This window comes from Panthera uncia, chromosome F2 (genome assembly GCF_023721935.1).
Source record: "Panthera uncia isolate 11264 chromosome F2, Puncia_PCG_1.0, whole genome shotgun sequence".
NCBI classification, from domain to species: domain Eukaryota; kingdom Metazoa; phylum Chordata; class Mammalia; order Carnivora; family Felidae; genus Panthera; species Panthera uncia.
The window spans coordinates 9154229-9175315 of NC_064812.1; the positions used below are offsets into that span (position 1 = coordinate 9154229).

A 21087-nucleotide genomic window follows, 5' to 3' on the forward strand; every position below is an offset into this window, starting at 1 on the left:
CCTCCCTCCCTCTCCTTCCTTCCTTCCTTCCTTCCTTCCTTCCTCCCTCCCTCTCCTTCCTTCCTTCCTTCCTCCCTCCCTCTCCTTCCTTCCTTCCTCCCTCCCTCCCTCTCCTTCCTTCTTTCCTTGTTTCCTTCCTTCCTTCTTCCCTCCCTCCATCTCCTTCCTTCCTTCCTTCCTTCCTTCCTTCCTTCCTTCCTTCCTCACTCCCTTTCCTTCCTTCTCCCTCCCTCCCTCCCTCCCTTCCTTCCTTCCTCCCTCCCCTTCCTTCCTTCCTTCCTTCCTCCCTCCCTTTCCTTCCTTCTCTCTCCCTCCCTTCCCTTCCTTCCTTCCTTCCTTCTTTCCTCCCTCCCTTCCTTCCTTCCTTCCTTCCTTCCTTCCTTCTTTCCTTTTTTTTTTTTTTTCCAACTCCTAACCCCTGTGTTAGTTCTGAGCTCCATGCAGCTCAGGGCTCACTGTCCAATGAGTGACATAGACAGACACGTGGTGACACCAGTATGAGGAACAATAAGACAGAAGCGACTTGAGGTGGCCCCAGAGGCCTAAAGAAGGTATGGAGTTCCTACCTCTGCCTGGATTACAGAGGGACAGACAGAAAAGCTTCCCTGGTGTCCTCTGTACTCCATTGCACAGCGTCCTGCCCACTGGCGGAGGGCTGGTGACCATCTTTCCTCACGACTACAAGCTCCAGGAGGGCAGAGACCACTTTTATCCCCAGAGCCCGGGCAGTGCCAGCTGCAAACATTGTCCAGACAGATGCAGTGAGAGAATGTACGCGCCGCGCTGAAGGGTGTTTGTGGTGACATCTGTTGTCTTGTTCTGCCTCTTATCCCTTCTTCCCCTCTTTCAGTGACGCTGCCCTCAGTCTGTGGGTTTGGGGAAGGCTCTGATCTCATACCCACATCGCAGACCGTGGGGAGCACAGAGGCACGGGGCACAGCTTGGCCGATCAGATTCTCTTGTCTCCCGGGGACAGGGACGAGCTGGCCTCAGCCACGGTTGTACTCAACCTGCTGCCAGCCCCCCCCCCACTGCCTGGTTGTCCAGCTCTTTCTGGAAGTCTCTGACGAATCGGTGTCTTTCCAAAAGATCCTTCCTCCTAACTGCTGTCATTTGGAATACATTTACCCTGCCTGCCAGAAAAACACATCTAATGCCCGCTTTCTCTCCTTTAAAGTTTTTAATTGAGGTGAAAGTCACGCGACATAAAATGAGCCGTTTGAAAGTTCAGAATTCAGCGGCATTTAGCTCAGTCACAGTGTTGTGCGGCCCCCACCTCGATCAAGCTCCAAAATAGTTTCAACGTCCCTTAAGTAGTCAGTCTCCATGACCCGTCCCCCAGGCCCTGGCAACAGCTAGTCTGCTTTCTGTCTATGGATTTACTCCTTCTGGATATTTCATATAAATCGAATCGTACAATACACGGCGTTTTGTGTCTGGTTTCTTTCACGTCGCGTGATGTTTTTAAGGTTTGTCTACATCATAGCAGGTATCGGTACTCCTGATTATTCAGTACAGCTGAATAATATTCCCTTGTAAGCATGCATCACTTTTGTTCCTCCATTCATTCACCGATGGGCATTTGACCCGTTTCCGCCTTCTGGCTATTGTGCAGCCTTCTGACATACTCGTGAAGAAGGGGCATGAGTTTGGAAGGGGAGGAAAATGGGAAGGGACATTTGAAGACCAGGGAGGCACTTACTTGAAGGGAGAAATTTTCCTAGCTGGCCTGTGCCCATTCTAATCATCCAGGCGAGAGTCCGGTCCTCCACACAACGGCTACATACGGTGATCTTTTTAAAAGGTACATCAGATCACTTCACTTTTCTGCTGAAGACACTCTATCCCACAGTACATTCCCCTCTGCTCACTATGCCATGGCCACGGCACTGCTCTCCTTTCTGTTCCTATAATACACCAAGCCCACCTCCACCTCAGGGCCTTTGCACCTGCCAGACTCTGGCAGAAACGCTCTTCTCCCTGAACTTCTCAAGGCCAGCTCCCTCTCATCAGGCAAATACCACCTTTGCAGGGGAAGCCTGCTCAACCACTCTAGGAATCTTCTCCCCATCCACTCCCACCGCCCCCGGAAACTGAACTGTCTCATTTCCTGCCTGTTCATTTGTATATGGAGTTTATTATTTGCTTGCTTTGGTTTTGGTCTTTGATTTCCTCCTGCTCTGGCCTCTTGAATTCGCCAGAATAAAAGCTCCAAGCGGGTCAGGAATGCTTTGAATCCTCAGTGCACAGAAGACTGCTTGGAAAATAGAAAGGAATCAGTAAGTCACCGTTTAAAGGGCCGATGGCTGGACATGATCCAGCACAGAAATGGCGAGGCTTACGGTGTGGCTGGTGCAGAGAAAGAGAGCAGGAGGTCCATGGCTTGTGGTGGAAACAATGGCTGTGTCCAGATTTTCCGAGAGGCTTCTGTATACCAGGCTTAGTCCACTTTAGTTTTAAGACTTCTTGAGACTTGATTATGTTGTGGCACTGCTGAAATGGGATATTTACTTATTATTCCTCTCTCGGAGTCGGCGTAGGAACCCTAGAGGGGTGCTGCTCCTGGGAGGAGGCTTTGCCAAGGGGAGGCAGCGTGGAGGATGGGAGGAGATAAAACTCGTCTTCTCTTTAAGTGCTGTGTGGCTTTGGACAAGTCACCTAACCACTCTGAAGTTCAGGTTTCTCCATTTCAGCAAAAAATGGAGAGTATTTGCGAAGAACAGCTCTGTGGCCTCCTATTATGAAACGTAGGGGTGGATTTGTAAATACTCTTGGGTCTCCCTCAGAACAACGCTGCGCCGTTGAGCGTGATTAGTGTTCTCATTTTATGGTTGAAGGTCCGAGAGGGTAAGTTGAGGTCAATCGGTAACCACTGGAGGAGCTGAGACTAGGGTCCCGTGTCCGGTTCCCAGTCCGGGATCTTCCCCTGCATACCTCACCAGGCTGTTGTGATGATTCATTATAAATGATAAGCACGTGCACTGAGATTTCTCTCCCAGAGTCGTTGTGTCCCTGAACCTGGCAGCAGGCTGGGTGTCCTTGCTTCTCATGGCCATTTCTGGATCTTTGTCCCGGTTGCCGTGAAACCTCTGATTTTAGAGTTCAGGCCATCAGACCGCATCATTTGCTGCCATTTCTTGGTGCATCGACTACTGACCCCTCTTTTCTTGAAGACGTTAGCAACTCTCCGGTCGTTACTCCTTCTAGAATGACTCCTGCCAATCTTCCTGGAGATATCAATACACACACAGATATCCCCTTGAATACTCGGGCCACTCGATTTCCTTCATCCTTTTTGTTTCCTTTTTTGATGAAAAAACACACACACACAGCTTTATTGAGCTATAATTTACATCCTATAAAATTCCTGTATTTCAAGCGTGCAATGCAATGATTTTTTTAAATGTTTATTATTTTTGAGAGAGTGAGAGAGAGAGAGAGAGAGTGGGGGGGGGGGGAAGGGCAGAGAGAGAGGGAGACAGAGGATCCAAAGCGGGCTCTGCACGGACAGCAGCGAGCCCGATGCGCGGCTGGAACTCACGAGCTGTGAGATCGCGACCTGAGCTGAAGTCAGATGCTCAACCAACTGAGCCACCCAGGCTCCCCCAACTCAATGATTTTTAATGAATTTATCGAGTTGGGCGACCAGCACTAGAGCCCGATTTTAAGACATTTTTGACTGCCTATTTGCTGTCACTTTTCACTCCCACCCCTCGGCTCCAGCCAAGCCCTAATTTGCTTCCCATATCCACAGATTTGCCTTTGCTAGACATTTCATATAAATGGAATCACACAACATGTGACCTTCTGGGTCTGGATTCTTCCACCTAGCATAATGTTTTCAAGGTTTCTCCATGTTGTAGTATGAATTACTGCTTCGTTTCTTTTCACGGTAGAATAATACCCCGTTATATGGGTAAAGTACATTTCGTTTATTGATTCATTACAGGCATTTGTGTTGTTTCTGCTTCTTGGCCACCGTGGATAAGGCTGCTAGGAAATTCACACGCAAGTCTTTGTGGGGATAGACGTCTTCATGTCTCCTTGGTGGATACCTAGGAATAGAATTGCTAGGTCCCATGGTAAATTTATGTTTAACATTTTTGTTTTTGTTTTTTTTTAATACTTATTTATTTTTGAGACAGAGAGAGACAGAGCATGAACAGGGGAGGGCCAGAGAGAGAAGGAGACACAGAATCCGAAACAGGCTCCAGGCTCTGAGCCGTCAGCAGAGAGCCCGACGCGGGGCTTGAACTCACGGACCGTGAAATCATGACCTGAGCCGAAGTCGGACGCTTAACCGACTGAGCCACCCAGGCGCCCCAATTTATGTTTAAAGTTTTAAGAAACTGCCAACTTATTTCCCAAAGGAATTTCATCATTTTATATCCCCACCAGCAGCGTGCGAAGAAGGTTCGGGTTTCTCCCAGTCCTCACCAACACTTGGCGACGTCTATCTTTCTGATCTCAGCCACGCCCTAAAGGAGTATAGTGGTTCTTACCGTCGGATGGATTTGCAGTCCCTGGTGGCTAATGTCGAGCATCCTTCATGTGTTTCTTGCCTGACCTCTCACTTCCTTTACCGCTTCTGTCCTTGTAATCTGGTCTTCCACCTTAAAACGGTCACACACTATCACCGTCAGACCTTGGACCCTGCCGTTACTTCCTCCGTCTCAATTTTGAACGTTCCACTTTTTTTTTTTTTTTTTTTAGACAGAGAGAGAGGGAAAGAGAGAGAGACAGAACATGCACAGGCACGTGAGCAAGAGAGGAGCAGAGAGAGGGGGAAGGAGAGAATCTTAAGTGGGCTCTACGCCCAGCGTAGAGCCAGATGCGGGACTTGATCCCCCGACCATGAGATCGTGACCGGAGCTGAAATCGAGAGTCGGGTGCACAACCGGCTGAGCTGCCCAGCCACCTCTTAAACATTCCACTTTTGACCACCACTGCTCTTCCAGCTCACCACCTCTTCCCCTACAACAATTTTTCAATGCTACCACGTCAAAATCCGTCGGTCCTGATACCATTCCATGGTGTCTTCATTTCCGCACCTCCTCACTTTAGGCCCCATGAGCTGTCGTCACTGTCGCTCCCCCGCATGTCCCTCCACTCATGGTGCTTTCTCGGTAAACCCGCAGCTCTGGTTGCCTCTGAAGCTATGCCTGTTACGCAGTTTTCCACACACTGAAGATGGCTCTCGAGGAAACACGAGGGAGGCTGTCTTTAAATGCATGACCACAACCCTCGAGGTGTGTGTGGCAATGCCTGGCAATCATCTTAGCCCGTTCTATGTATTCACTCTCCCCCTCCCCAGCCTGGCCGTTTGCTACCTTATCCTTCCGCCTCGAACCCTCAAGACATCCTTTCCAAGCCATTCTTGGCTGATGTCCTTGCTTCCTATTTCGCTGAGAAAATAGAAACAGCTAAGAAGACTCAACCAGCCATTGGCACTGTGTTCATCCACCCACGGGCATCTGCTCCTACTCTCCTCCCTCCCTGTACTGTGGCTGGAAGGTCCTTGCTGCTATCTAAGGCCGACTCACCACTCACGATTGCAAGCCGCCCCCTCCTCTCTATTTATGGAGATTCCTCCAAGAATTGCCCTCTCTTCTAGGCGGTGGCATGCCAATGTGCTATCATAACACCTGTCTTAATTAAGCCCTCTTCGGACTCCACATCCCTTATAACTGCTCTCTTTCTCCGTTGCTCTGTTCCCAGGAGCAGCAAACTTCCTCGGTAGGTTTTTCTTCCACAATTTTTTGTCCCCACGTCTTCTCTTCCAAGTCTTCCTTGAACCCGTGCCAGTCAGGATTATAAGCCCACCGTCCACCGTAGCAGCCCCTGGCAAAGCCGAGACACCCTTCAACGATGCTTGATCCCATGATCAAGTCTCAGTTCTCACTCGACTTGACCCGTGGCAGCATTTTAAAGATTTCGTCAGTCCTTCTTTCTTGGAAGCAATTCTCTTACTTGGCTTCTCCTCCCACCCCAGTGGTTTTATGTCTTCCTTGCTAATTTTTCCACATTGTGCCAACTTCAAAATTCAGAGAATGCTCATGCTTAGCTCTTGGCCCTCTCCTCTAGCTACACTCACTTCTAGAGTGTTCTCATCCATGGGCATGGGTGTCAACACCTCTGTAAACTAGAACCGGGCCAACTAAATCTCCAGTTCGGATCTCCGCTCCACATTCAGAGACCCGCATCGCCTTCTCAAAATTTCCACCGGGCAGAAATTTGTTTTCTCGTGGTTCCGGAGGTGAGAAGTCTGAGATCAAGGTGTTGGTGGATCTGGTTCCTTCCGAGGGCTGTGAGGCAAGGGTGTGTTCTAGGCTCTTCTCCCTGGGTCCTCGCGTGGTCTTCTCTCTGTACGCACCTGTGTCCATCACGTTTGGAATAACATCCTGTCTCCTTACAAGGTCCTACCCGATTATTTGCCTCCTACCTACCCCTTAACATTTCTCTGCACATCTTCCCCATCATACGAGTTGCCTTATTCTGTCTGTTAGCAGGCCAGCCTCTCCCAAGTCGCTCTTTTCTCTCTCCCTGGGAACAGTCTTCTCTTAGCTTTTCATGTAACCGGCTCCTTCTCATGCTCAGGACTCACCCGATATGTGACCTACTTGGATCACCCAAAGTAGCCATCCTCAAGCTCAATCTACCACCCCATTTTTCTTTCCTAACACATACCACGTGCAATCATCTTACGGAGCATTTGTTTATCTACTTGTTTACTGTACATCTCCTTCTATGAGTATATGGTTGTGGCATAGTCAAGACCTGGTCAGTCTTGGTTACCACGCCACCCCAGCCCTAAGGGCTCGACACATGTTTGTTGAAAGAGGGGAAAAAATGAGAAAATAGGTCAATGGGATCCTGTCATGCACCACCCCCTCCCCCAGATTAGGAATCTTTACACGGACTACACGATGCTCCTGGAACAATGATTTGGACACACACACGCACGCATTCAGATAGATACAGGAGACAGAACAGGCAGGAGATCAGATTAAAAAGAGAGTTTGGAATGGATAGTGTCAGTCCTTTTTGCTTATGTAACCAGTCTTAAAAATACGATCCTTCTCCAGCTGATACAGGAAGCTATGAATTCTAGAAGATTTGGTGGGGAAGGCCTCTCTCTGCCTTTGGACGGATGGTACCCAGCTGAGCTGTGTGACAAGGAAGGTGAGATCATCTTCAGCAGCTGCCCCCGAACTTGAAACGGGTTGATTGATATGACAAACTCTTTCCACGAAGAACATAAATCAAAGATGACTGGCAGCCAAGTAAACATTTTAGAACTAGAGTAATTAGGGATATATTAGCAATTAAAATAAACTTATTATCATTAGCAAAATTGGCAGTTGCTTGCAAATTTCCCCGGGGTCCTCATTTCAAGTGTATCCTCGTAGATTATATTAAGGCAGGATTAATGTTTTTGGAGATAGAGTTTTAATTTTTGCGGATTTCACTTTCTCCCACCCTTGCCCATTGTTGGTAGAACTCAGTGGTTCCCAGACAAGATCTTGGGTTTTCTGTGAGCTGGCCGCAGGTGTTCTAACACTCAAACGGAACAAAGCTGTTGTTCGCCCAGTTCTCAGAGAAAATTAAATTAGTGCATACAATTTTTTAGCTTTTGCTCCTCCAATTTTTTTTTTGGGGGGGGGCCTCAGTACCTGCTACTACCTGTCCTCCAGGAAGGGCTAAAAAAATGACAAAACCCCCGAACTTGAAACAAACTAATCAACGAATCAGGGAAAAACTTGGTCGGCAGCCTTCCGAGATCAAGAGCCTCTTCCTCCAGTGGAAACGTGTGCTGGTGGGTCCAACTCTCGGGACGGTGACGGAGGCACGACTGACCCCTGTTGGTCTAACCACTGGCTGTACCCGGGGGTCTTCCCTGGGACAAGCCATCGCCCTCCACCTTTCCTCGCACGTGACAACAAAAACGGAGACGGGCCGAGCACTTAGTGGAGGCAAACTCTTGACACGTCCTCTCTTGTAAACCTCTCTGAAACGCAAGCAGGCAGGCCCTTTACTTTTCCCATTTCACAGACGAAGGAACAAGAAAGTCAAGTGAATTGTTGAATCCTCAGTGGGGGAGGAGCATACCCCGATGACTCTGCTCTGAGTAGGTGCAGATTAGTAAAAGGCCTTCCGGAAGGGTCAACTCTTACTTGTATTAAGCTAACGGAGACGGGCAGCAGTTTGGATCAAGCTAGCAAAGACAGGCAAGAAGTTTGGAGGTGTTCAGGTGCTTACGAGAGGAGGCCGAGTACACGGAGGTGGCTCTGTCACCTGGGCAGCCTGTGTAAGCCAAAACTGAAGCCAGACTCAATTCCTACAAATGCCTCAAGGTGACCGAGGCGGAACCTACAGACAACCAATCACAGCCAACGGGGCTTTCCCAAATAAGGCAACTGTTTAAGCTATAAGCCGATCCAATGATTTCCTTGCTTTGCTTCCCGTCTTCTCTATAAAAACTTGTCCACCAGCTCCTGGGAGGGAGGCACACCTGACCACTCAGTTTGGCACAGCCCGATTCAAACCCATGTTTGCTCAAACAAACTCTTGACGGTTTTAGTGTACCTCGCTTTATCTGTTAACAGATGGAAAACTTGCAGAGAATAATTTAATAATCATTTTACACTTGCTTTTGAGATGTGTTTTTGTACTTGCATGGAATCATCGGAGAGTCTGAGGTTTGAGGAACTCACATCTGATAATGCATATTTATTTTTATGTCAAAAAATTTTTTCATGTTTATTTGAGAGAGAGAGAGAGAGAGAGAGAGAAAAGAGTGAGCGGGAGAGGGGCAGAGAGAGAGGGAGTCACAGAATCCGAAGCAGGTTCCAGGCTCTGAGCTGTCAACATAGAGCCCAAAGCGGGGCTCAAACCAGGGAACCGTGAGATCATGACCTGAGCTAGAGTTGGCTGCTTAACCCACTGAGGCACCCAGGTGCCCCTATTTTAATTTTTTTAGATACTTATGCATATTTTTTTCTTTTCTTTTTTTCTTTTCGTTTCTTTTCTTTTCTTTTCTTTTCCCTTCTTTTTTCTTTTCTTCTCTTTTCTTTTCCTTTCCCTTTCCTTTCCTTTCCTTTTATTAATTTTATATATTGTCACGTTCGCTAACATGCAGTGTAGTCTTGGCTTCAGGAGTAGAGTCCCACGATTCATCACTTACAGACAACACCCAGTGCTCATCCCAGCAAGTGCCCTCCTCAATGCCCATCACCCATTCTCCCCACCAACCCACAGGAATAGTTAATCCTTACTGAGCGCTTCCTAAATGGCAAGTGCTCTTCTAAGAGCTTTACATACATTGTCTCAATTACTCCTAACTGTGCCTGGAAGGCACTTGATAAATATTTGCTGATGGATGGAAGAAAGGAAGCAAGCAAGCAAGCAAGCAAGTAATTGATATTATAGAGGTGCTGGTAAACTTGGGGGTTTACCTGTCACGAAGACGCAATGAGGAAACTCTTCTGGAGGAATATTAATACCATTGAAATGTAACCACAGTTACATTTCATAAAAATACTAAATTATATATAATAATGAAAATAATAAGAACCAAATAGCTTTCTAGGTCGTCTCTTGAATTTATCCAGCGCAAAAGAAGAAGGAGGATCATTTTGCTGTTATTGGAAATTAAAAAAGAAAAAAACCCTTTCTGAGATTTACTTCTCCTACTTATGTACACAAAAATGTCGTAGTCATTTCCCCAGGAGGCCTCACTCATCTAGTTACATTTCCAGGGGCCAAAGAAACAAGTCTGTTTTGAATAATTATTTGCATAAATAGACACACACCGTGACTCTAAACAATCTCATTCAGTTTGAGTAAAATAAACTCCAATTTGCCTGGAGCTGTCACATTGTGATTTATTCCCCCATTTCCCTTCTGTCAGTGGACTGTAACAATCACAGCACATCGTACACCTGTCCTATGTGCCCCATGGGTCCTTTGTTCCTAAGAGACAGAGTGACTGTGACGTTGGGCTGAGGGAGGACACATCAAAACCACCCTGGCCTGGCCCATGACAAATCATGAAGTAGATATTCCTGTTTCTCTGCTTTATCATCCGAGGCTCTTCTCCTTTCCACCAGAGTGGAGAATAATCGGTCAAGACCTTGCTCCCCAAAGGAGCTCCTATCCTACATTTTGGGGAAAAGGTATTAAGGCAAGGAAGTGTCCAATGGCCCGAAGAATGGGACACCCTTCCTGGATAACCTGATAGATCCCCTTAAAACACGGACACTTCCGTGGTGATCCTATTTAAGTCATGAGATGTGTGCATCCAGGATGCCACGCTCTTAAAGAGACTGGCTCACTGACTTGCTCATTCAATCGTTCAACAAAGATTTATTGGGCACCTAGTGAGTATCAGGAGTTGTGCTGAGAGGTAGGATTCGGAGATGAAAAATAAACTCCTTCCTGCCCTCAAAAGCGATGCAGGAGAGAATTCAGTTTGGGGCATAAAATTCTGGTAATATAATCTCCTTGGGCCTCAGTTTCCTTATTGACAGTATGTAAATGGTAACATTTTCTACCTCGAAGGGTTAATGTAAGAATTAGCTAACACTTTCAAAACACTGGACCATGTTGAGCACAGCTCCGTTGTTCGTTTACGTGCGTCTAAATGGATAGGAGACCCCTGCTCCATAGATATTAAGTTTCATAGGTAACAGACTTTAAGTTTCATAGGAAAATTTCCAGGCCCTCTGACCCCCACAGGATTTAAGAGTGAGGGCGTCTGAGCGTGAGGATGAAAGTTCAGAGCCAACATATCAGATATCGGGGTTGCAACTGGTCTTGAGAACTTTCTAGAGTCCTAGAATCTCTCCCTCTTGTCTCTTGTGACCCAGAGGCCAAGGTCCTTTCTACTGGTCCTGACTTCATGCCTCTGTCATCTCAGAAACCACCCTTCTACCTGGCTTATCCCCCGGGACCAGCTCCCTGCCAGAAATAGACCTTTGTTAGCCTTGATGAACCTCTTGCTGTCACTTGGGGCATAGGCCCGTTTGCTAACCTCGCCTGCGGCTGATGGCATGTCACATCCTCCGTGAGCAACCAGACGCCAGCTCACAGACCCCTCTCTCGGTGGCACAGCCATACGTTGCCTGTATGGTCAGCTCCACACACAAATGGGGGAAGCGTTAGCTCAAGAACGTGGAGTCATCTGCCTAATGCCACGCGGTAGCAGATCTGTGGATTTGAACCGGGTCTCCGAGGCCAGAGCTCATGCTCCTCGCCCGGCAACGTGTTGCTTCCAAAACATAGTGAAACGACCAGAACCAGGCTTTTGGGCAGGATGGGTGGATGTCACCTAAATTGATAGCTGGAGTGTTTTGGGAGTCTCCTTGGAGCTCCAAATGGTTCTCCCACTGTGGGGACATAGTGCCTGAGATCCCACCATTCTGTTCTAGTTGAGCTGGCATTCATGGCCTCCATGACCCCTCGTCTGATCACGCCATGCAATTGTGTCCATAGCCAAACTGACTGGCTTTCCAGCCCCTCCTGCACTCCACCCTCCTGGCTCCTGTCTCTCTGCCTCACTTCACGTTCTGGTCGCCACTTGGCAAACCCTAATACTCGGCAACAGTGAATGCTTAACGGGTTCCTGCTGAAAGAACACATTTCTTTACACTCCACGTTACTCTATGAATCTTCTTTCATAACGTAAACATCACACACATTTCAAGATGAGACCACGGACTCTGCACTATTTACTAAGATTGGGATGGAAGAAGTTTTTAAACAATATTTTACACATACTTTCTCTCTCTCTCTTTGCAAAGGGACAGAGGGTAATAATTACTTTGTAATAATAATATAGGCAAAACAAAACCATAAAACTCCTCGAAGAAAATGTCCGCAGTAAGTTCCTTGACGTCAGTCATGGTGATGATTTTTCAGGCAGGGGGGAGAATCTGACAACAAAAGCAAAAGAAACCAAAACAGAAAGAAACATGTGGGACTACATCAAGCAAAATGAAAAGGCAACCTATGGAATGGGAGAAAATATTTGCAAATTATGTATCTGACAAAAGCTTAATAGACAAAAATGTAAAGAACTCAGGCAACTCAATAGCCAATTTTTTACTTAAAAATGGACAGAACATCTGCATCGATATTTTTTCGAAGAAGGCGTACACATGGCCACCAGGCACATGACAAGGTGCTCATCAGGAAGATGCAAATCAAAACCACAATGAGGTATTACTTCACACCTGTTATAACGGCCATTCTCGAAAAGACAAGCATGAACGTGGGTTGGTGAGGATGTGGAGAAAAAAACTCTCTTGCACTATTGGTGGTAAAGTGAATTGGTGGGCGGCCACTGTGGAAAACATTATGGAGGTTCCTTAAAAAATTAAAAATAGAACTTACCGTATGATCCAGAATTCCATTCCTGGGTATTTATCTGACGAAAATGAGAACACTAATTCAAAAAGATACCTGCACTCCCGTGTTCTTGCAGGATGATTTATAATACACAAGACGTGAAAGCAACCTAAGCGTCCATCAGAAAATAAATGGATAGGGGCGCCTGGGTGGTTCAGTCGGTTAAGTGTCTGACTTTGGCTCAGGTCACGATCTCTCAATCTCTCAGTCTGTGAGTTTGAGCCCCGCGTCGGGCTCTGTGCTGACAGCTCCTCGCCTGGAGCCTGCTTCAGATTCTGTGTCTCCCTCGTTCTCTGCCCCTCCCCTGCTCGTGCTCTCTCTTAGATATGAATAAATGTTAAAAAAAAAATTAAAAAAATGAATGGATAAATAAAATGTGGTTATACATATATATGAAATACTTCTCAGTCATAAAAAGATTATATGTGTGTGTATATATATAGTGTATATATATGTAGTGTATATATATATAGTGTATATATATAGTGTATATATATAGTATATATATATAGTATATATACTATATATATATTATATATATATATATATATATATATATATATATATTTCAGTTGTTAAAAGAAGGAAATCTTGTCATTTGTTACAACATGGATGACCCTTGAGGGTATTACATCAAGTGAAATAAGTCAGGCAGAGAAAGACAAATACTCTAGGATCTCACTTATATGCAGAATCTAAAAACAAACAAATGAACTCAGAGATACAAAGAATAAATCAGTTCTGGTTGCCAGAGGCTGGGGGGGAGGGGACAAAATGAGTGAAGGTGGTAATAAACAAACAAACAAACAAACAACTTTGTCATCCCTTAAAGCGCTGACATATGAACATATGAAGCTAACCGAGGATGAATTACTGATGTCCTTCCCAGTCCAGAGTTGGGTAAAGCGAATTGGGCACTTTGGGGAGGGGTCTGGGGAAATGCGAGAGGAGTAACGGGAATTCCAGGAGATGCACTTTCTATTTTTGGCAGCCACAAAGTGGTGGGTGGGTAGGGAAAGTTGCTGAGGGTGGTGTTTTTAGAAAACCTGTTAGCAGGAGATCGGTGCTGGGCTGTGACTAAGGAGATGAAATCCAACAAGGACAACTACCCTTTACAGGGAGGCTGTTTTTAAAACGTGTCTTTCTTTTACTCAAATCATCTCTTTAAAAACCTCCACCAGAATCCCTTGAAGTTATTTGTTATCCCGCATCTTACAGATGAGAAGTTTAAGCCCGCCCCGCCGGCACGGGCAGTGGGGGCGCCATCCTGACCCCCCCTTGGCTCCGGAGCGCGTTAACTCCCCAGAGAGGAGAAAGTGGAGGGCGGGCTGGGAGGCACGCCTGGGAGGCGGATCCACCTGGAAGCGAGCGCCCGTGGTTCTCTTTAGACCGTCCAGACGATCTGGGGAAAGAGGACCCGTCCGGGGAAGGCGGGGTGGGGACGGGGAAGAGGACGGGGTGCGGGGAGGGGCGAGCGCTCGTCGCGGAGTCTCTGCTCCCTGCTTCTCGCGAGCTCGGGAAACGCGGCGGTGCCTGGCCCCGTGCGGCCGCCGTAGAGTCCTCGTTGCCATGGCTCCCGAGGTCCGCTGTGGACGCGCGGAGGCGTGACTGAGAAGCGTGTACGGAGTCCTAAGAGTCCGAGCTTCTTCCCGGGCCCGCGAACCCGAGAGGCGCCATGGGCCGGAGTAAGCGTCCCCTCCTCCCTGCCGCCCTCGACCGTCCCCCTTCCGGGCATCGTCCCACGTCCCAGGGGACCCGGGCCGCCGCCGCCCCTTCCCGCCCGCGCGCCCCGGCCCAACCCTGCGCTCCTCAGGTCCGGCTGGGCCAGCCCCTCCGCCGACCCGGCGGGCAGCCTTGCCTCCGCGGGGCTCCGGTTCCTCGTCCATAAAATGCGGTGGGCGAGAAAGGCGGGGGCTTCGTGAGAGGGGGTGGTGGAAGGTCCAGGGCTTGGTGGTGGAAGGTCCGGGGCCCAAGCGCCTCCTTGCTCGCCGGGTGGTCCCGGGCTAGTCACTGTCTCAGGGCTGCAGCGTCCACACTGTTCGATTAGGCATCGTACCCGGGGGTGGAGGGAACCGAAGCCGGCGCCCCCCTCCTCCACCTGGCAGCCTTGAGACCTAGAGCGAGTGACTTCACCCATGTGGGCCTAAGCCCCAGCTCCAAAACGAAGGCAGTAATAGAACCGTTTTACCGACTTGGCTAAGTGTTGCTAAGGGTTTAAAAATACACCCGCAGAATGTGCAAAGTGAGGGGATTAACATCTTTATTTGCCCGCGAACACCATCTTCGACTCTCCTCTCATTTATGACAATTTTGTACAGTTCAGCCTAATTGCTCACTTCTGGCGGAAGTGTCATAGTGAATATTTTTGAATCAAGAGACTGTGCTTGATGATGAGGTTTCTTCCGCGCAAGAGCTGACAGCCTGGTGGTGGAGGGGGTGGGTGGTTTGTGAATAGGAAAAGCCCCAATCCTAAACCAGTTGTTGGTATTTGTTCTCACACTCCTTTCTAAAGCAGTAGACAAAAAAATTAGACCAACGTTGGTAAAAATTAAACGAAAACTTTGTCTCCCACCCGTGGAATCCTTAGCTATTACAAAAGGAAAACAAAAACCTTTGTACACACACAGATTGTGTATGACTGTTTATAGCAACTGCTTTCATAGTAGCTAAAAAATGGAAACAACCCAAATATTCTTCAACATGTGTTAATGAATTGGTCGCGGGCATGATTCCATTTATTACCTGGCCCCCACAGGTCCCCACTGTGGTAAGGCAATGCTTTGTTGTTTCCAGATGTTAATGGCAGCTCAGACCTGGAACCCCCAAGCGTCCCAGTGGTTTGGTATTCCCCCTTCCCCAGGGTATTGTCACCCAAGTAAATGGCCAGCAGGCCTTTTGGAAAGGATTTGGATGAATCCTTGCCAACTATTCTTGGGGACTCAGCCTCTCTTTTAGACAACATGTTGTCAAATAAAACACAGGACACCCAATATTTTTATTCGCTAAATCTGGCAACCCTCGTTTCGGGTCCCCAAACTCACTAAGGTCTGGAGACTGGCAAGAAATTGTGAATTTTTATCGAGGCAACTGTCCTTCGTTTTCTGGTCATCAATCGTTGCTGTCTTTTGATTGCACAGATTGAGTAGTACCTTTGTTGGCTGAGCATCTATTTTGTCCTTAGGAATGTCATATTCTATTCACCATCTCCATTGCCCTCAGTGGATGTAGACCACTGGCCCCACTCCAACCTTGTCCCTCATTAGAACATCTATCCACCTAGCTTCTAAAGTTAAGTGTTGCTACTGACCTTCATTGTTTTAGGAGTCTGTCATCCCAGTTTCTATCAGTTAGCCCAGGTCTTTAAAAGCATCTCTTGTGGTCAGCCTTGGCCTTGTACTTGTCTAGTTTTGGGCTCAGGGTATGCTGGCTTTGTAGAATTATCTTAGCAAGCATTCTTAAATTTTCTTAAGTTCTTAAATTTTTGTAAATTTTATAGAAGTGTTTTTGTACACTGGGTATTATTTTTTCTTAAATGTTCGGTAGAATTCATCAGTGAAGATGCCTGTGCTATGGTTTTCTTTGTGGAAAGGTTTGAACTACATATTCAACTACTGTGGTAGATGCAGGGCTGTTTGATTTATCTGTGTCTTGCTGCGTGAGGTTTGGTAGTTTGTGTCTTTTAAGAAATTTTCCCTTTTAATCTGAGTTCTCGAATTTATTAGCATAGTTTTTTAGATTACTCTCTTATTAGCCTTTTAATTCTGTATAATCTAATGCCATGCTTTCCTTGCTAATAATGGAAATTTATGTCTTCTCTCTCTTTACTGATCAGTCTGGCTAGATGTTTACCAATTTTATTTTTTTATGTATTTTTATTGACTTTTTCCATTGTTTTTGTTTCTATTTCACTGATTTTTTGGTCTAATCTTTTTTCTTTTTTGTTTCCTTTCTTCTGCTTAGTTTGGGTTCAATTTATTCTTTTTCTAGATTCTTAAGGAGGAAGCTAATGTTTGAGACCTTTTTCCTTTCTTACTATAGGCATTAGTGCTGTTAATTTTCCCCAACTTATGTTTTAGCCATATCACACACATTTTGATATGCCTTTTAAAAAATATATTTATTTATTGTTGAGAGAGACAGAGAGCAAGTGGAAGAGGAACAGAGGGAGAGGGAGACATAGAATCTAAAGCAGGTTCCAGGCTGTGAGCTGTTAGCACAGAGTCCGACGTAGGGCTTGAACTCACGAACTCTGAGTTCATGACCTGAGCCGAAGTCTGACCCTGAACCGACCGAGACACCCAGGCGTCCCACCTTTTCTTTTTTTTTGTTCTGTTCAAGACACTTTCTGACTTCCCTTTGGATTTCCTGATGTTCAGTGTTTGGTGTGTGTGTGTGTTTTCATATATTTCTTTCCTGGATTTCCTGTCCCTATGACTCCATCATGTCTGGAACATGAAGTTCCTGCTCCTCTTATGATTTAGTCCTGGTCCTTGTTCTCTGGCCTCTCTACCCTCTGGTTTTAGGAAGCAAACCTCTTTATACGCTGCCAGTGTGCCACTCTGGCTTTTTTTTAACTGTCCGATGAATCACGTCCAGCCTTTCCTTTCCAACAGTGTCCACAACAGCAGCCACCCAATACAGCTGTCCTTTGAGTTATAGTGTCCCCTGTGTTTCTCTATTGCCCAATGTGTCACGTCACACTTACTGGTGCGATCTCTTTGCTATAGGTTGAATGTTTGTGTCCCCCCCCCCCCCCATTCATATCCTCAATGTGATGGTATTAGGAGGTGGGTCGTGAGCAGGGAGCCCTCATAGTTGGGATTACTGCCCTTATGAAGGAGGCCCCAGAGACCTGGCTTGCTCCTTCCACCGTGTGAGATTACCATCAGTGGGGAAGCTGGCTGTCCCCAGACACTAGATCTGCCGGTGCTGTGACCTTGGACTTCCAGCCTCCAGAACTGTGAGAAATAAATGTTTCTAGTTTATAATCCACCTGCTTTATGGCACTTGTGTTATAGTATTCCAAATGGGTTGACACTGTAGTGCAAGTGTTGAACGTCCCCCAGCTGCCTTGTGCCCGACACCATCTGTGCCCCACCTGCCACCAGTAATGGTGTCCTCATTGCCACTCGGGCAGCCGACTCTGACTCCGGAGGCCCGTCGTGGCTAGCGTCTGCCTTCACGTACCACTTCTGATATCAACCCTTCCAGGTTGGGTTGGCTGGAAGGCAGACTCTTCGATGCAGATCAGCGTGTAGGAGGTTCACTCGGGAACGTTACTGGAGTGGGTAGGGAAGGAGGCAAGACTGGGCGGGGAAGGACGTTGGGCTATGATGCATTTTAACAAAGGCCTTACCCACAAACCCACCCGGATGCTTGGAGGTCTAAACTGGAAATGGACATTCTAATTTTCCCAAGCTCGGGTGAGAGGGCTGGGCCCTTATGGCCCCTCATCAGCCAGTCGTTGGATATGGGCTTTTCTGGGAAGGGGAGTGGCGTTGGTCGGGGTGTCATTTCAGCGGAGTGACTTATGAAGAAAGTGGGCAGCCTGAGGGCAGTCCGCTGGCACCACTGCCAGCAGCTGGAGGAACTGAGCCTTCAGTTTGGAAGGAGGGATCTGGGAAGTGCAACATAGTGTCCATTGTAGCCCTAGTGCCCTTCCTCATCTGTTTATCCTGCAAATACCTACTCACATTTCAACACTCAGCTCAGGCTTCTTCTCCATGATGCCTCTTTTGACGTCCCTCCTGTCACTCAGTAGCCCTGATCCCCCCCTTTCTCTGTCCTCCCTGTTCTCTCTGTACACTTCTGTCACTGCCCCATGGCACTTCACCATGGTCTTTACTAGCACTCTCCGTGTGAATAGACGCTAGAGGGTATCGTTGCGTTAGGTCTCGTGTGGCTAGCGTTGCATGTTATCATGACCTCGAGTCAGTAAAAAAAGGCAGAGCAAATGAGTAATCGTGTTTTGAAAAGTGTCCATTGGAAACCATAAAAGAAAGAACAGTTTAGATGCTACAAGAGGTGACCTTCTCCTGTTTGTGACCCCTTCGTCTCTTGTTAAGTCATAGATGTATCTGCTGCGTCTTCCGAGATGTTTAAACATTCTGCAAAACCTGCTAGGAACACAGATTATTGACTTTATTCTAATCTAGTGAGGAATCGAGGATTGTTCACAAAACACGATATAAAGCCTGAAGGAATGACACTAAGTTGACGGCTTTGGAAGCTTCTAGAACTTTGCTCAAGCCACTGAAAAATCTTGGTAGAAACGGCAGGCTGACAACTTCCGGGACTCCAGAAACCTTCTCCTTCTGCCCTCTGCCCCGCCCCCACCCCACAAAGTCATTTTATTGCACTCCCTGGAGTTGTTGAGAACCCGGTCATTGTAAGGAATCGAAAAGAAGCCTGGGCTGGCCGGTGAGTTTCGGTTAAACCCTCGGAATCCTTAGCAGCATTCTGCTAGTGAGAGAAGTACGAATCCGTGGTTACGCTGTCAGTGGTTTTACCGCCACGACGGCTCCAGCCATATCTTGGTTAGCACCCCCCATGGGCGAGACACTTCCCAGAATCCATTCAAGTCCTGCGTTTCGCTCTGCGAATCTTTCCAAAATCAGGACGTGAAAGCACACTGTTTCTCATCCGCTACCCGGGAATGTTCTCCCTCCACTGTGTGGTGGGCATCGCCCACGCCATCTCTCTCGAAATAGCGTTATGACGACCCACTGAGACTTCCAAAACAGTTTTAAATCCCTGGAATGACTTCGTGTAAATGCAGTGCTGTCCTATTCGGAGTAGGGCTTCCCAAAGGTGAACCGTGCTCCTGGGAGCTCGAGCACGTTTGGTCTGAATTACACAGTGCGTAGAACGGCAGAATGCTTTCCTGTCGCGAGGCGCGGAACACTGTTGCCTCCATCCACCGCGTGGACGCTCTTGCACGTGTCTTCCTGGGGACGCTGGTTGCCTCACTGACGTCTGCCGTTGCAGGCGGGCAGTGCCGCGTAACAGCAGTTTCCTGAGCGCCATAAAACGGTGTGCCACGCGTCAGCTTGCTTAATATGGAAGAGCCCAGAAGCAGGCCGCTGGGAGATCTTGCCTTCCTCTGTGATTCTCCATTTTCTTTTCATCTGTCCTAATTGTCTGTAATTGTTGCTGTCGGGCAGGCGTCCCTGGGGCGCCAGATCAACTGTCGGTCCCTCCTGTGTGTGCATGCACACACCAATTAGTGATTATGCTAAGGGCGGGGGCTCCTCTCCCCCCATTCCTTTTGACTAATAGTGACTTTTATCATCTTAATTGTTGCGGCTAGGAGATACGGATCAACATAATTCCTTCCTAATATCTACATGCCTCTGAAAGGGAGGGTTTGGCAATCGCATGGAAGTGATCAAATTCACACGTGCAATGGCATAATGAAAAGGGTTTCTGAATTTTAGGAAAGGTGTAGCCAGGGAACGTAGGAAGGATATTTGGTGTCCGTAGAGGAAGCTGCTGGCCTTTAGGGTCGGACAAATCGGAAAAGCCTTTAAGACTGTAGAGCTGGAGAGGCCTGAGATACCTTTAGTGTTTCTGAGACCCAGGAAGCCCCCGGGGGGTTGCGCAGATGCTCATGTTAGCTTTTGCAGGCCAGAGACGGTGATGCTTAACAAGGTGTTTTCAGAATTCCCCTGAACACGTTCGACTTAACCGTACTTACCGATGACGGCTTCTGTGGGATTCAAGTTGGGTTTATATCTTCAATATGAATAACCCACTAAGCCTTCAGGGGCAACTGGGGACCCAGGGAAAGACTATAACGAGGCCCGTGTATCAAGTTATAATCAAACTGCCGCATAAAATGCATTTTCCACCCTTGACAAGGAGACCTTTATAACGACCCAGAAGGCTACGTTTAATACGTTTCTCAAACCCCTTGGGATCTGTGCCAGAGCTGGGGGGGTGGGGCTGGGGAGAGCTGGCTCCCCGGCCATCCCTCCCTTCTCTCCCCATCCCTGGCCCTATCCTGGCCCCTCAAGCCCACGTGTGAAGGTGGATACTCAGCCTGCATATCTGTCCACATCTCAGCAAACAGCTGCTCCTTGGACACTTTGGGATGCATACCTGATGGTGTGGTCTGGGATGGACCTGGAGAAGTGGCCAGTGTCGAGCTTGGAGGCAGGCCTGGGGCCCCTTGGGCAGAGAATTCTGTCGTTCCTCCACCTGGGACATGTTCTAGACGGAAGGGCATGGGCTTCGGATGGGCACATCCTCCTGGCCCCGTTGACTCCAGGTCTGATGGCGGCAAGGCCTCCAAAAACCCGGCCCCCTGCTCCATGGATTGGTGTAGTTAAGGTTACACATACCCTCCTGGTCATTGAGGGTCTTATCCATAGTAGCGAATAATTCCCACATTTCACTGAATTCGCTGGAATAACATTGGTTGTGCCGTCCCAACCCCTTCATCCCTGTTGCATCGTTGCTAAGACAGTTCTTACAGATAATTACAGAGGCAGGTAATACATTTGACTTCACGCAACAGCTTTGCTGTGTCCTCAACTTGCTGTACCCGTGCATCCACTATCAGTTGACCGAAGCTATTAGAGCCCACTTTGGGAGTGGGATGTGTGGAGACTAGTTTTCATGCCCTTCTGTTAGAGGTTTGGTTTCCAGAAAGCTGTTTCCTGTTTCCACTGGTTTGCG

The 21087-nt window shown here is 47.7% G+C and overlaps 1 protein-coding gene across 2 annotated transcripts in view; it reads left to right on the top strand.

The window, feature by feature from the left end:
• Nucleotides 1-13970: 13970 nt before the first annotated feature.
• The window catches only part of DNAAF11 (dynein axonemal assembly factor 11), a 76753-nt gene continuing 69636 nt past the window's right edge, over nucleotides 13971-21087 (top strand). For both annotated transcript variants that reach the window (XM_049632886.1, XM_049632887.1), the window contains exon 1: nucleotides 13971-14093. In XM_049632886.1, the coding sequence (XP_049488843.1) occupies nucleotides 14084-14093 (10 nt within the window). In that variant the 5' untranslated portion in view covers nucleotides 13971-14083. The remainder of the gene's footprint in view (nucleotides 14094-21087) is intronic.